Below are 15,375 nucleotides of genomic sequence, written 5' to 3'. Positions count from 1 at the left end.
AGTGTTATAATATGCTTATATCCCAACCGCGAAGTTGGTAGCGTTGACGTTCGAATTGAAAAACAACGGATTTCCGCGATACAATCTAATTTACACAAAAGTATTAACGGAATCACTGTATTTCAATTCATGATCCATTTACTCCAAACAAATATTATAATTAGCGCTCTGTTACACAGTCATTCACGCACACACGCACGCACACACATACATACAAACACTCGAACCAATACAAATGAAAAAAAAAACGAAATACTACCCAACATACCAAAAATACAATACAGCTTGAGAATAATATTATGAAAATAGTTTATCGTAAGAATTCCTCAACAATGCTAGAGAAAAACTTTTTTGCACAAACTTTTCTCAAATCTGTCCTTTGTTGACAAATTTGTTTTGATTTTTTTTTTTTTTTTTGTGAAAATTGTCGACAAAAAAATATTTTCTTTGGTTAAAATCAAAATCACGCGAATTTAAGACCCATTTCTGGACGAAACTCTAAGGTAATGATGAATAATAAATCTGGGAATCTGTAGTGTATATTATTTCAATCTCATTTCAGAATAGAGGCGTCAAAAAGTTGCAAGAATTCAAGAGAAGTGAAGAATTAGTGGAGGAGATGCGAAAGCTCAAATAAGGGGAAAGAAATCATCTAGGTATCAATGCAACAGGAGGCAGCGTCAGCTGGGATGGCGATCAATGAATGAAATGTGGAAAATAATTAAAAAATAAATAAATAAATATTTTTTCCCATTGAAAAAATAAGCTTGATATAATATTACTTTCGTAAGCTTATTCTGCAATTACAAGAATAAGCTTATGAATAAGGGTTCCCTTTCGATTATTCTATAATTGTTAAACAAGCATTTCTCAATACATTCTCAAGATTTTCTCAAGCTTAAGGCTTATTTTTGAAAGCTTATTAAAATATTATTATCAAGTCAATTTGGTATGTTGGGAATGAATGCAAACAAATATTGATGCTCATCATGTGCATGTAAATTAAAAAAAAAATATATATGTGTATAAATTGGATGTACATATATATACATTGGTGGCAAGCTAATTAGGAACACCATATTTATTATGTTTGCTCGATTTTTACTTTAATATTTCAGAGATTTTTTACGAAAAATTGCCACCTAATCTAAAAAAATTAATTTCCCAAGGTAAAAAAGAAACATTTATGTTGTGGATTTTATAGAGAAAATGAAACAGTCAAAAATCGAATGAGAATTTAAGACTAGGATACACATAATATTAAAATCATATCTAAATCTGCGTTTTCTAAAATTATAATAAGCATTTTTATAACATACTTTAAGGCGTTTCACACAATTTGTTATCTGAGAGAAAATGCGCTATATATAAATATAATATCTGTATATTATATAGCATTATATAGTATATATATGTGTAGTATAGCCTTCCGTGTAAGTTTAACAAGTAAAAAAGCTGTTAGTTCGGATGGGCCCTCTAACATGTGGTACAAATTTGGCGTCTTTCAAAAAATCTTAAAAATACCGAACTTTTGTCATAAGCCTGCACGGACAATTTTCTATCACAGGCTGTAGTATCCATTACGAATTTCAAATGCGAAATTTGAAACAATTCCGGTAAATAATGTCGCTAAAATCATCAAAATACCAAATATCGGTAGGTATTGTTATATGGGGGCTATACGAAGACGTGGACCTACATAGTCCATTTTCTGTCTTAGACTGTAGTATCCATTACGAACTTCAAATACCAATTTTGAAACAATTCCGGTAAATAATGTCGCTAAAATCATCAAAATACCGAATATCGAGGGGTACCGTTATATGGGGGCTATACGAAGACGTGGACCTATATGGTCCATTTTCAATACCAAAAGTCCTGCAGACATAATACACATTTGAGAAAATTTTTATCAACTTACTTCATTTCCGTGTTTGTTTTCTCTTTCGAGACTAGCTTAATGATCTGAAATTTGCAGTGAAAAGGAAAGCCAGATAGACACTATCACACACTCACCACTATGCGACGCGTTTCGCCGTTGGTTAAGCGGCTCATCAGGCATATTTGATGTGGATGATGGCTTACAAGGACATTTCCGTTCGGCAGCTAGAGAGATTTCCACAAACGGACAAACGGATAGACGGACGAACATTGTTAAATCGACATAGAATTTTATGCTGATCAAGAATATATACTATGTGGGGTCTAAAATGTATATTTCGAGGTGTTACAAACGGAATGACAAACTTAATATACCCTCCATACTATACCATAAAAACATTAAGTTCGGCCGGGCCGAACTTTTAATACTCTCCTCCAGCATTTGGGTAAAGAAAACATGTTTATATAAAAGTATCTGAATTCAAACGTGTTCCACTTTAAACTACAAATACCGCAGTGGCCGAAAAATGGCTCATGAGCTAAACATATCGCAATATTCTCGGCGTAAAGCCATTGAAAATCCAAAAAGTGCAAGTACTTACACCGCAACAGAAGGAAAATAAACTCAAAAGAACTAAAGAGTTGCTTCGCCGAAAGTGGTGAATTGCCGAATTTGGTTTTTTCCGATGAGAAAACATTCGTTGTCCAGCAGTTTATAAACAAACAAAATGATCGTGTTTACTTGCCAAAGAGGTCAGCTGATAATGTGCACCTTCGATTCGAGATGGTGATGATGTGGCCCACCATAACAGCCTATGATCGTTCTCCGCTCGTATTAATCGACCGTGGCATCAGAATAAATGCCGAATATTATCGCGAAAATATACTGGAGGGTGTATTAAAGCCTTGGGCACGCAAAACATTTTGGCCGCAGATCTTGGACATTCAAATAGGACTCAGCACCATCGCACTCAGCACGCGCCATCCAAGAATGGTTACAAAATGAGGTTCCTCGCTTCAATTCCAGCGCACAATGGTCACCAAAATCTCCAATCCGTTGGACTATTGTGTCCGGAGAATTTTGGAAAGCAAGGTTGGCACTAAAAAAACCAAAGTGTCGATTACCTCAAGCAAGCACTTCGCCGGGAATGGGCCAAAATACCGCAGAGCGACATTCGGGCAGCGTGTCACGGTTTCATTGGCCGTTTTAAAGCCATAATTACCTATATTGGAATACGGTTCTGTTGTATGGGATCCTCAATATGCAATATATTCAGATAAAATAGAATCCGTGCAAAAACAATTTCTGCTATTTGCCTTACGAGGTTTACATTGGAATAGTGATTTTGTTTTGCCTTCTTATGCTAGCAGGCTAAAATTAATTAGATTGCCTACACTTAAAAGCAGACGTATTATGTTGAACTCCATGTTTGTACTAAAAATATTAAATGGTAATATACCCTCAGATTTTCTGATTTCATCTATTAGAATTAATGTTCCGTTTAGATCTAGTAGATACTACCAATTATTATATACTGATTTTCACCGCACGAATTATTCAATGGGCGAACCTCTTAGTAAAATGTGTGTTGACTTTAATTCTGTGTACTGTAATGTAGATTTTGGTATGAGTTTAGAAGTTATTAAATATAGAATAATTTTATTTTTAAACAATTAACATACATGTTTTATTATTTGACAAACTAGCTGATGAATTAAATTCTGTAGCTGGCTTTAAATTTCCTACTGAATTCCCATTATGATGCGGATCATGATGTGTACGCGATCCCTCCGTAAAGGGAGGTCGCCCCCTCGGTCGGCAGGGGTGGGAATGTGAGGCGTGGGAACGTTCGAAAAAAAAAAAAAAAAAAAAAAAAAAAAAAAAAAAAAAAAAAAAAATTCGTGCCGAAGGTGACCAATTCGAACAAATCTAAACATATTCTAAAATTTGATGCTATTTCCGTCATTTTTTGCTTTTATTCAATAAAATTTAAACAAAATGTAAAAATTATGACGTTTGACTTTCTTTTATTTTTATATTGTGACTTGGGTCGATATTTTTTAATCTTTGTTGTTTCATAGAAATCTTTTAAAAAAAAATTAAATTCAAATCAAGCAAACATCGAAAAAAGTGGCGAGCCTGATTAGCAGACCACCACTGTACCTATGCACATTTCCGCATGTACAGAGACGCAAAATGATGACAATTTCATGTTGTTATTTGATTAGAAATATATATTTTGTATGTTAATTCCCAGAATAAAACAAAAGGGGAACACAAATTCGAGTGGAGGTGGGCGATAGTGAAAAAATAAAAATATTTGTTATATCCTTTGGACGGGATAAAATTAAAATAAACAAATAAAATGCAATCAATTTATACAAACGAACGATAGTAATGGCAATGTTCGCAGGGGTGTTAGTGGTGGTGGTGGTGGTTTTTGTAGGAAAACAAATATGAAACACAAATGTTAAAAACAAATACATAAACAACAAAAACACAGATGTATGGAAAAATTATGCTCGAAATGTCAATCAAATTGTGAGAGCTTAACCTTACCTCAAACTTAAATCGGGAGAGGCACAACGTATGGCCACACTCAATATTTGCGGTACCAAACGCATTGCCATTGCCACCTGATTGCGCCAAATGCGCAAATATAGATCTTTTTGGCTTTCGGTGGGCACACGTTTTGTTGGCGCCGAGGAGCGCAGCAGCGATGCTCGATTATCGCTGACCGGCCTGAAGAAATGAGATAATAAATTTCATCAGATATAATAATTGTTTGAAAATCTACTCAACTTACGTTGGATCAATGACACTGTACAATGTTGTCAGACGGGCATAACATATGGGCCAGGCTTGTGCCACTACCGATGGACACTTTTGCAAAATGCGGTCTCTTTCGAGGAATCCAAACAAACACACCGACCATGGATCAAATTGCTGTTGTGGTTGTGGCGAACCACTCGATTGTGATAGATTCAGTGTGGATGTTGATGATTTGGAGTTGTCTGTAAGAGATTACAATGATTCTCTTTCTATGGAAATGCAATCTTTATAATTGAAATCAATTATACTCACCATCGGTTAGGCCACCCAGCCACACACCGCTTGAACGTTCCACAATCCATTGTAAATCGATTTGTGTTGCATTTAGAATAGCAGTCTTTTCAGTTTGAGGTAGATGCGGTAGACATTTATCCAATACCTAGAATGGAATGGACGTATATTGATTAGAAGTTGTTGTGGTAGTGCTAATAGAGTATCAATTAGTGTGTAGGGACTGGTGGGTGGTATTCCAGGGAATGAATTTTGATTCAATTCGAGCAGATTAAGTAGAATGTAAATATTAATTTGAATTTTGATGTTGTAATTGCAGAGATTTCATTTGACCTTAAATCATATTTAAACTTAAATAGATGACACTTTCAATAATTAAAGCTATTGAATTTGGAATAGAGGAAGGAATAGAGGTGCGGACTAATAAAAATAAACAGCTAAAAGATTTAAAAAAAAGTATTAACGATTTATAAAAAGTTTTTTTTCTTAGATTAATTCAAATACTATTTTTTTCTACTGGCGGCTAACGAACCTTCTACTCATTTCTCCTACTAAGATTGTGCTAAGCTAACAAAATCCTTATGGAATTCCTAAAAGAATAGCTTTGAACAAGTTAAAACCCCTGATTGCTTCTTCCAACCTGCTATACTATATATCATCCAAGGATCTCAAAATAATATTGAACTTAGAATTAGAAAAGAAAAGGAGAAAGAGAGTTGTTTAACCAAAACTATGGTACGGACTAATAAAAAATAACAGCTAATGGATTTTTAAAGAATATTAACGAATATGGGTGTGAAGATAAATTGGAAAGTTAAATTGGATGTTAACAGACACAGTTACTTAACAGAGCTCTGTTAAGGACTTAACAGAGCTTTGTTAAAGACTGAGTAAAAACGAAAATTTTGAAAAATATAATTATTTGTTAATTATTATATTAAAATTTATTACTTCGGTAATAAAATAGCTTGAATACAAATTAAATAAATACTATGCAGCACCAACTATAGAACAAACCGTTTCAGACACCCGAATTGGGTCATATCTTTATTATGATGTAAAAAAACGGAATGGATCACTGTGCAAAGCCTATAAAACCTGCGCGGATCAAACTAGACTTAAATGAAAGGTCTCTCCGAGCACTTTCAGCCCATATATAGGTTATAGTCCAAAACCGTTTCAGAGACCCAAATTGGACCCATCCTTAATAATAATAAGGTCCTAACAGATTGAACCACTGTGCATAGCCTATAAAACCTGCGCGGATCAAACTAGGCTTAAATGAAAGGTCTCTCCGAGCACTTTCAGCTCATATATAGGTTATAGTCCAAAACCGTTTCAGAGACCCAAATTGGACCCATCCTTAATAATAATAAGGTCCTAACAGATTGAACCACTGTGCAAAGCCTATAAAACCTGCGCGGATCAAACTGGGCTTAAATGAAAGGTCTCTTCGAGCACTTTCAGCCCATATATAGGTTATAGTCAAAAACCGTTTCAGAGACCCAAATTGGACCCATCCTTAATAATAACAAGGTCCTAATAGATTGAACCACTGTGCAATGCCTATAAAACCTGCGCGGATCAAACTAGGCTTAAATGAAAGGTCTCTCCGAGCACTTTCAGCCCATATATAGGTTATAGTCCAAAACCGTTTCAGAGACCCAAATTGGACCCATCCTTAATAATAATAAGGTCCTAACAGATTGAACCACTGTGCAAACCCTATAAAACCTGCGCGGATCAAACTAGACTTAAATGAAAGGTCTCTCCGAGCACTTTCAGCCCATATATAGGTTATAGTCCAAAACCGTTTCAGAGACCCAAATTGGACCCATCCTTAATAATAATAAGGTCCTAACAGATAGAACCACTGTGCAATGCCTATAAAACCTGCGCGGATCAAGCTAGGCTTAAATGAAAGGTCTCTCCGAGCACTTTCAGCCCATATATAGGTTATAGTCCAAAACCGTTTCAGAGACCCAAATTGGAGCCATCCTTAATAATAATAAGGTCCTAACAGATTGAACCACTGTGCAATGCCTATAAAACCTGCGCGGATCAAACTAGGCTTAAATGAAAGGTCTCTCCGAGCACTTTCAGCCCATATATAGGTTATAGTCCAAAACCGTTTCAGAGACCCAAATTGGACCCATCCTTAATAATAATAAGGTCCTAACAGACTGAACCACTGTGCAAAGCCTATAAAACCTGCGCGGATCAAACTAGGCTTAAATGAAAGGTCTCTCCGAGCACTTTCAGCCCATATATAGGTTATAGTCCAAAACCGTTTCAGAGACCCAAATTGGACCCATCCTTAATAATAATAAGGTCCTAACAGATTGAACCACTGTGCAAAGCCTATAAAACCTGCGCGGATCAAACTAGGCTTAAATGAAAGGTCTCTCCGAGCACTTTCAGCCCATATATAGGTTATAGTCCAAAACCGTTTCAGAGACCCAAATTGGACCCATCCTTAATAATAATAAGGTCCTAACAGATTGAACCACTGTGCAAAGCCTATAAAACCTGCGCGGATCGACCTTAAAAAATTCCATGGGACATACACATGCATGCTTCACCAATATTTTTCTTCAACATTTCCTCTTTTATGTTTTATCGCTAAAGTTCTTATTTTATTTTTAATTTCTTTAAATGTTCTACGTCTAAAAAAGTAATAAAACAAAATTCCCGTACCGGGATTCGAACCTACGACCCAACAGATTTCTGCGGAGTCACTCAACCGACTAGGCCACTGCACTAGTGTGCAGGCGTTTGCTTAAAGTTATTAACAGTGCCGAACAATATGAGATCATTTTTGCCGTTGTCAATGTTGATAATCAAAATAAAATTGGTAACGGACATTTTATTGATTAAAGAACCTCTCATGCAGTGGGTTGCATATTAGCGTAGGTAGGAGGTAGATTATTTTTACTATACTTATTTATAATAATAAATGTACGTTAATTTTTTTATTTGTATATATTCAAAAATTTTTATTCATATTTATTTTTTCCATTATAGTTATAGTTTCACAATTCCGTATTTATATATATTATTATATATATCTTTATTCCAAAAAATATTTTATTTATTATATTTTATTATAAATATGTTCAAATGTTGTATTAAAACCAATTCCTTTTTATACTTATTTATATTGTTGTTAAATAGAAACATTTTTTTATTTTGAAATACCCACATCACGATATTTCACACATTCACATCAGTTCATATTTTTTATTCAATTACATTTATGTGAAGTAACCTATCTGAAAAGCAAAATTCCAAAGAATGTGAACCGTTACATTTCGCACGTACCATTGTTGTTGTTTGTCTTAATGTACGTTTTTTTTTCTGACGAATAACTCTTGTTTATGTTTTCACAAAAAATACTACACAACTTAAGTTCACCATCGTTGTGATCTTGTGGTAGCTTAAGTGATAAAGCTGTTTCGTTTCATGCCTTGCGTCGCGAGTTCAAATCCTGTGGAAGGTGTGTTTTTCTATTTTTAAAAAATATGTTTTTTTTGCATTTAATTTTTATTAAGAATTTTTTACAGAATAAATGTAATTTATGTAAGTATCTGTTATTAAAGTTTATATGTTGGAGCCATAAGTAATTGATTTTAAATTCAAAATTTCAGGATTGGGTCCAATTTGGGTCTCTGAAACGGTTTTGGACTATAACCTATATATGGGCTGAAAGTGCTCGGAGAGACCTTTCATTTAAGCCTAGTTTGATCCGCGCAGGTTTTATAGGCTTTGCACAGTGGTTCAATCTGTTAGGACCTTATTATTATTAAGGATGGGTCCAATTTGGGTCTCTGAAACGGTTTTGGACTATAACCTATATATGGGCTGAAAGTGCTCGGAGAGACCTTTCATTTAAGCCTAGTTTGATCCGCGCAGGTTTTATAGGCTCTGCCTATATAGGCATAGGCAGGTTTTATAGGCATTGCACAGTGGTTCAATCTGTTAGGACCTTATTATTATTAAGGATGGGTCCAATTTGGGTCTCTGAAACGGTTTTGGACTATAACCTATATATGGGCTGAAAGTGCTCGGAGAGACCTTTCATTTAAGCCTAGTTTGATCCGCGCAGGTTTTATAGGCTTTGCACAGTGGTCCATTCCGTTTTTTTACATCATAATAAAGATATGAGCCAATTCGGGTGTCTGAAACGGTTTGTTCTATAGTTGGTGCTGCATATTATTTATTTTATCTGTATTCAAGCTATTTTTATTACCGAAGTAATAAATTTTAATATAATAATTAACAAATAATTATATTTTTCAAAATTTTCTTTTTTACTCAGTCTTTAACAAAGCTCTGTTAAGTCCTTAACAGAGCTCTGTTAAGTAACTGTGTCTGTTAACATCCAATTTAACTTTCCAATTTATCTTCACACCCATTTAACGAATAAGGTTATTTTTCTCAGATTAATTTTAAGACTATTTTTTCTGTAAGGCTTAAAACCTTCTACTCACTTCTAGTACTTAGCGTGTGCTAGGCTATCCGGTCCAATATAGTTTAACAGAATTCTCATAGAAATCCTAGAATAATGATTACAGATAATTTCAAAACCCTGATGACTTCTTCTAACCTTTTTTACTATAGAATTAACGAAGAAAACAAGGATGTAAGTGGTATATTCATAACTTATGCAATATGACAGTTTAATTAAAAGGCTATTTTTATACCCTGAACCATATTACTAGAGAGGGTATATATCATTTGATACGGCCAAAATGCGCCTCATCGAAATAATGGTTTTAGGCCCTAAGTCTCTTCGGACCTGATACGTTTCAAGACATTTTAAGTCGATCTAGGGCGCCCGGCTGTCTGGCTGGCTCGTGCGCACTATAACTCTCGAAGGGAGTATCCGATTCGATGTATACTTGGTACATCGCAATATTTTTGTCAAACTTAGATCGAGTACGGAAATGGACAATATCGGCCCACTCCTTGTGGTAACTTCCCCACAAAATGCCAACATTTTCAAAGAAAATAGTTTACTGCACAGAAAAAGAAAGTATAATCCGAATTTGTTCCAACTTTGCAAATCTCAGCATTTGCATCAGTGCTAGGTCCCAGAATCACATTGATGCCCACATTTGGACCTTGAGTTCTTGTTATGTAGAAACGCTGTTTACAAAAATTATCATAACAGGTCCGCCTTTTAGTACAGCAGTTACCATGAGTTTAGTTGTTACAAGGGTCTTGCCCATATGTTCCAATGCGACATTTTTGCAAGTGCGTACTGTATAGCATACGTAAAGTACTAAAGTTGGTATAGTGTATAGGGATAGAGGCCCACTAAGAGTTTGAGTATTTAAACAGTATCCAAAAGGAACTATTCTCTCTTTTGTTATTTTCAGTGTGCTCATATTGTTTCGTATGGTGAATTTCCAAAAATAACCCTTATCCCAATCCAAGACACCATAAGGGTCTGTGCCACACGCTGGACAGGTGTTCTGCGCACTGTATTCTGCTATAACTACTGCATCGCATCAGTGTGTATACTATTCAGTCTTACTTGATAGGCCTGAGTCAATCTCTCATATATCTCTCTCTTATAAAAGTTTTTCCTTACATGCCTGGGCGGAGGTATCATATAAACCAGATGGTGATTGGGATTGCTGTGTTTTTAACATTCAAGCACGTATTGTATCAGTTTTAAAAAGACAGCAGTCCCTCAAATAAACCCAAGCCAAAGCCAAATGGATTCCGCGAATGATTTCTTAAAATCGAACCTACCACTCCCGAAACTGATTTACTTTCTTATATTCTTTCCTCTCAAAAGGTAAGGTTTACTACTTCTGTTCATTGTATGAACAGAATAAATCACTAGAACTAGCATCTCACGATATCTCACAGGTTAGCTGCTAATGATAACACCTAGATACTCCAAAATATAAGACATGTCTCTAAAGATTTGTTACTTTTTCTCAAAATTAAAAGACATAATTAAAAACAAGTAAACAAGCAGCTAAGTTCGGCCTGGCTTCAAGAGAATACGTAAGCCCACTAAGCATATATATATATATATATATATATATATATATATATATATATATATAGGTCGAGGAACAGGCAATTAGGTGTGGACGTCGACTCAGAGAGCTAAACCAATGGCACAGTCAATCCTTTGGACATTCTGCGATCCTAGGGCGTGTAAGGAATGTCCGAGTGAAAGCACAACACAAATGATTATATTTCACCACGGTTGAGCTTTGACCGACCTGACATCCACATACCTGACAGGGACGCCTGGGCCCGTAACAATCCACCTTTCGGCTGCATAGCTGTCCATACCGACGGTTCAAAGATGGAATACGAAACCGGAGCTGATGTCTTCTGTGCCACTCTTAATGTTCGCGAATCCCACAAGCTAAGAAACGACTGTAGCATATTCCAGGCAAAAATCTTTGCGGTCAAAAAGCGATAGACATGGTGGTGACGAAGAACAACAAGGTTAGCTGTCCGGTGACTATATACGTCCATAGTCAAGCGGCACTGACAGTCTTAAGGTCTAAGGGTGGAAATACATAAAACGCTTATCTGGCTGGCTTAAGTCATCGGCTGGCTTCTTCGGAAATGAACAAAGGAGCCTAGGGCTAAAATCGAACTAAGTCAACCTAAAGCTCCTTTGTTCATCTACGAAGAAACCAGCCGATGACTTAAGCCAGCCAAATATGCTCTTTATGTATTTGCAACCTAAGGTTGTTTTGGAGATCCTTGGAAAATACTGAGTTGTCCATCAAGCTCTGTTGGTTTCCTGGTCATTACAATATTCCAGGCAAAGAGGCTACAGACGAATTGGCTAGGCTAGGGTCCGAATCAGCTATCATTGAACTTGAGAACTCGGTCGAAACACGCCTGTGTCACTTCCTACAGGTAATTAATAGACACTACTCTGAGTAAATTCAAAAAAAAAATGGCTAGACCAAAAGAATATGGCTCACACTCTCGGAAAAGAGAACAAAGTCACAACTGTTCTTGTTGAAATCTGATTTAAAACCTGTGGTGAGTATGATCACAATGATATTGCCAAGACGAAGAAGAAATTGAGACGATCGAACATTTGCTCTGCCACTGTCCAGCACTCATTAACCCGAGACACAGGTTGGTGAGGAACAACTGTCATCCGATCTGTCTTCATTCTCTAATACCTTCACATTTTTTCACCATTCTTTCCTTCTTCCACTTTCTTTATACGGATGAACACAATGAACCAGCAGGTCTCCGAGTGGAGAGGTTATCAAAAGGCAACCACGCTTCCTTTAACCTAACTTAACCTTCCACCTTTTGATAGAAACTTGAATTTAAAATAAAAATCCTCAAGACCCATTTAAATTAAAAACGTTGGGGCTATGCGTACATTTTTATACCCTACACCACAAGGTGGTCAGGGTATTATGTCTTTGTGCATTTGTTTGTAACAAGCAAAAGCAAACGAGATAGACATATAGTTCCTTTTGATGATCTGCATAGAATAACATTCTGAGTCGATTTATGCATGTCCGTCCGTCCGACTGTCCATGTATTTTTGTAAACAAAGTACAGTTCGCATTTATTGCCCTATCCGACTCCTATTGAAATTGGAGATAACCGGTCAAAATTTAGATATAGCTCCCATATATATCATCGTCCGATTTGCCTAGTATGGAATTTTGCACGTACGATCAGATTGGACCTGAAAATAAGTATGCCAAATTTGATCAAAATCGGTTCAGATATAGCTATAGCTCCCATATATATTGTTCATCCGATTTGTTATTTTTGTCCTCCGCATCCTTAATATGCACTCTGTAACAACAATATTTGGGGAAATATATCAAATGAAGCTCGAAAAAACCTTTGCTAAATTTTATCGAGATCGGTTCATATTTGGATATAGCTCCCACATATAACTTCGTCCAATTTACTTTTGATTGTGAACCAAACGTGTAATAATTGCCCAAATTGGATGACATTTGGCACTTACGAACGAATTGAGTCTAGAAGCTAGTTGTTGTTGTTGTAGCAGTAGTACATGTGTGTGTTTGTGTTCTGCTAATCTGGTTCCAGCTCAGGGTTGAGAAATTCGGCTACTTTAACGGGCTGTAGCCAGAGATCCTCTGGAGTGAGTTGGGTAGGCTTGGCTGAGCAATTAAAAAGGTGTAGCGTATTGTGCGGGCCTGTATCGCACGCCGGGCAGGCGTCACGCACATCTTCATCAATTCGTGCCCAATACGACTTGAGGCGACTACACCATCCTGAACGTAATTGCGCCAAAACTACCCTGGTTTGTCTAGGCAGCTGACGTTCTTCGGCTGCAATGGATGGGGTGTGGACTCCGAGGACGGCATTCACTTTATAACTGCTAATAGCATCCGCGACTGCATCGGTGTGAATGCCACTCAGACCTGCCTGATAGGCTTCTTGATCTAGAGGCTCTCTCTTGTAGCGCTGGACCTCCCTCTCTAGATCATGTATGTCCTTCCTGACACGCCTGGGTGGGGGAGAGTTATCCACCATATGATGGTTGGGATGACTCTCACGGTAACACCCAAGCAGGTACTGCAACGAAAGCATATGATTATGCTGACGTAAGGGAAGGACTTTCGCCACCTCATGTAGATGGTCCACTGGTGTCATGAGGAGGCACCCTGTCGCAGTTCTCAGGGCAGCGTTCTGGCAGGTCTGGATATTCTTCCACTGCGTAGCACTAGTATTCGCAGACCACACTGGAGCCGCATAGTTGACCACAGACCGACCTATCGCGTTATAAGAGGTCAACAAGGTTTCTTTGTCCGCACCCCAAGTGCTGCCGGCTAGCGCCTTGAGGACCTTGTTCCTACTTTTCATCTTGTCGCAGATAGCTGTGGCTTGCGCGGACGACTTGAACATGCTGTCGAACGTTACCCCAAGAATCTTGGGGTAGTTCGTGGTCGGTATTAGACTCCCCTCGACCTGAACATTCAGCTGTGTTCTCATCTCCGCAGACCATGTGGTAAAGAGTGTGGCCGTTGATTTCGTGGCGGATATTTTCATATTCCTCGCGTGGAAGTATGCGGCAAGCTCCGCGAGATAGGGGTTCAACCTTTCGCATATGTCATCGACCACTGGACCCGACGCCATGATCGTACAATCATCCGCATACGTTACGATCTCAATGCCGTCTGGAGGGCGAGGAATTCCGGAAAGGTAGAGGTTAAACAGTTCCGGAGATATCACCCCGCCTTGGGGAACTCCCTGTTTCACTCTACGGGCTTTGGACTTCTTGTTCCGGAATTCCACGTACGACTGGCGTCCACACATATAGTTGATTATCCAACGTTTCAAACTTAGCCGGAGGGTAGTTCTCTGTACGTCCTCAAACAGTGTGGCATGATTGACCGTATCAAATGCCTTTGATAGGTCAAGGGCTACCAACACTGTTCTGTCACACGGCCTGTTCTGGTTCAGTCCTCTACTAATATGTGTGGAAATGGCGTGTAATGCTGTTGTGGTACTATGTTGTGGACGGAATCCATGCTGGTGGTTGGCAACTGCATAGCTTCCTCTAATGCTGGGGAGGAGTAAAGCCTCAAGAGTCTTTACTACTGGCGACAAAAGCGAAATCGGCCTGTACGATTCGCCTTTACTGGCATCCTTGCCTGGCTTCAGTAGCGGGACCACCCGGCCCATTTTCCAGGTTTCGGGCACTATGTGGGTGGCTAGCGACAAATTGAGAACTTTCGTTAAGTACTCGACTCCCGGCGTATCCAGCTGCTTCAACATTACCATTGAGATTCCGTCCGCCAACGCTTTGGATGACTTAGCGTTACGGATGACATTTGCAACATCATCCATCGTAAACTGTGGTGGTTCCTCCTCGGCGGGAAGAGATCTGATACGACGTAGTACTCTTCGCTTCGCCCTATCGCTCTCGGGGTGCTCGACAAATTGTCGGTTAAAATATTCCGCGCACCTCTTCGGATCAGTCACCGTTACGTCGTTAAAAGTGACTGAGGTCCTATCATCCTTTCTTCCAGGGTTCGAGAGCGACTTAACCGTTACCCACAGCTTACTCATTTCGGTTCCAATGTTGCAGCACTTCAGATGGTCTAGCCACTTTTTCCTCTTATGCTCCTGTACCAACCGGTTGACTTCCACTGTCAAATCAATGATTCTAGGATCAGTATGGTTGGCACGACGGAGATCATCACGCTCGTTTGCTAATCCCGCTGCCTCTGCTGGGAAGTTTGGTCTTATCTCGGGTATTCGACCAGTAGGTATATAGCGAGCGGCTGCAGCTCTGATGATGTTTCGGAAAATCCTTTCTGCTACCCGAACATCAGAAGGGTTGGGCAGTTCTCTGAAGCGGCGGTTGGTGAATTCTCTGAACTCTGGCCAGTGAGCTTTCCCATGGTTAAGGAAAGTGCGGCGTTCAGAGGTTATGA

General features: G+C 38.2%; 1 protein-coding gene across 8 annotated transcripts in view; it reads right to left on the bottom strand.

The window, feature by feature from the left end:
• LOC101893717 (protein furry) overlaps nt 1-15,375 on the bottom strand; it is a 353,570-nt gene that overhangs the window by 268,097 nt on the left and 70,098 nt on the right. For all 8 annotated transcript variants that reach the window (XM_059131613.1, XM_059131609.1, XM_059131611.1 and 5 more), the window contains 3 exons: nt 4,967-5,093; nt 4,689-4,896; nt 4,442-4,624 (listed from right to left, as the gene is read on the bottom strand). In XM_059131613.1, the coding sequence (XP_058987596.1) occupies nt 4,442-4,624; nt 4,689-4,896; nt 4,967-5,093 (518 nt within the window). The remainder of the gene's footprint in view (nt 1-4,441; nt 4,625-4,688; nt 4,897-4,966; nt 5,094-15,375) is intronic.

The sequence above is a fragment of the Musca domestica genome, unplaced genomic scaffold, assembly GCF_030504385.1.
Source record: "Musca domestica strain aabys unplaced genomic scaffold, Musca_domestica.polishedcontigs.V.1.1 9, whole genome shotgun sequence".
Taxonomy (NCBI): Eukaryota; Metazoa; Arthropoda; class Insecta; order Diptera; family Muscidae; genus Musca; species Musca domestica.
This window is presented reverse-complemented; position numbering and strand designations above follow the sequence as displayed.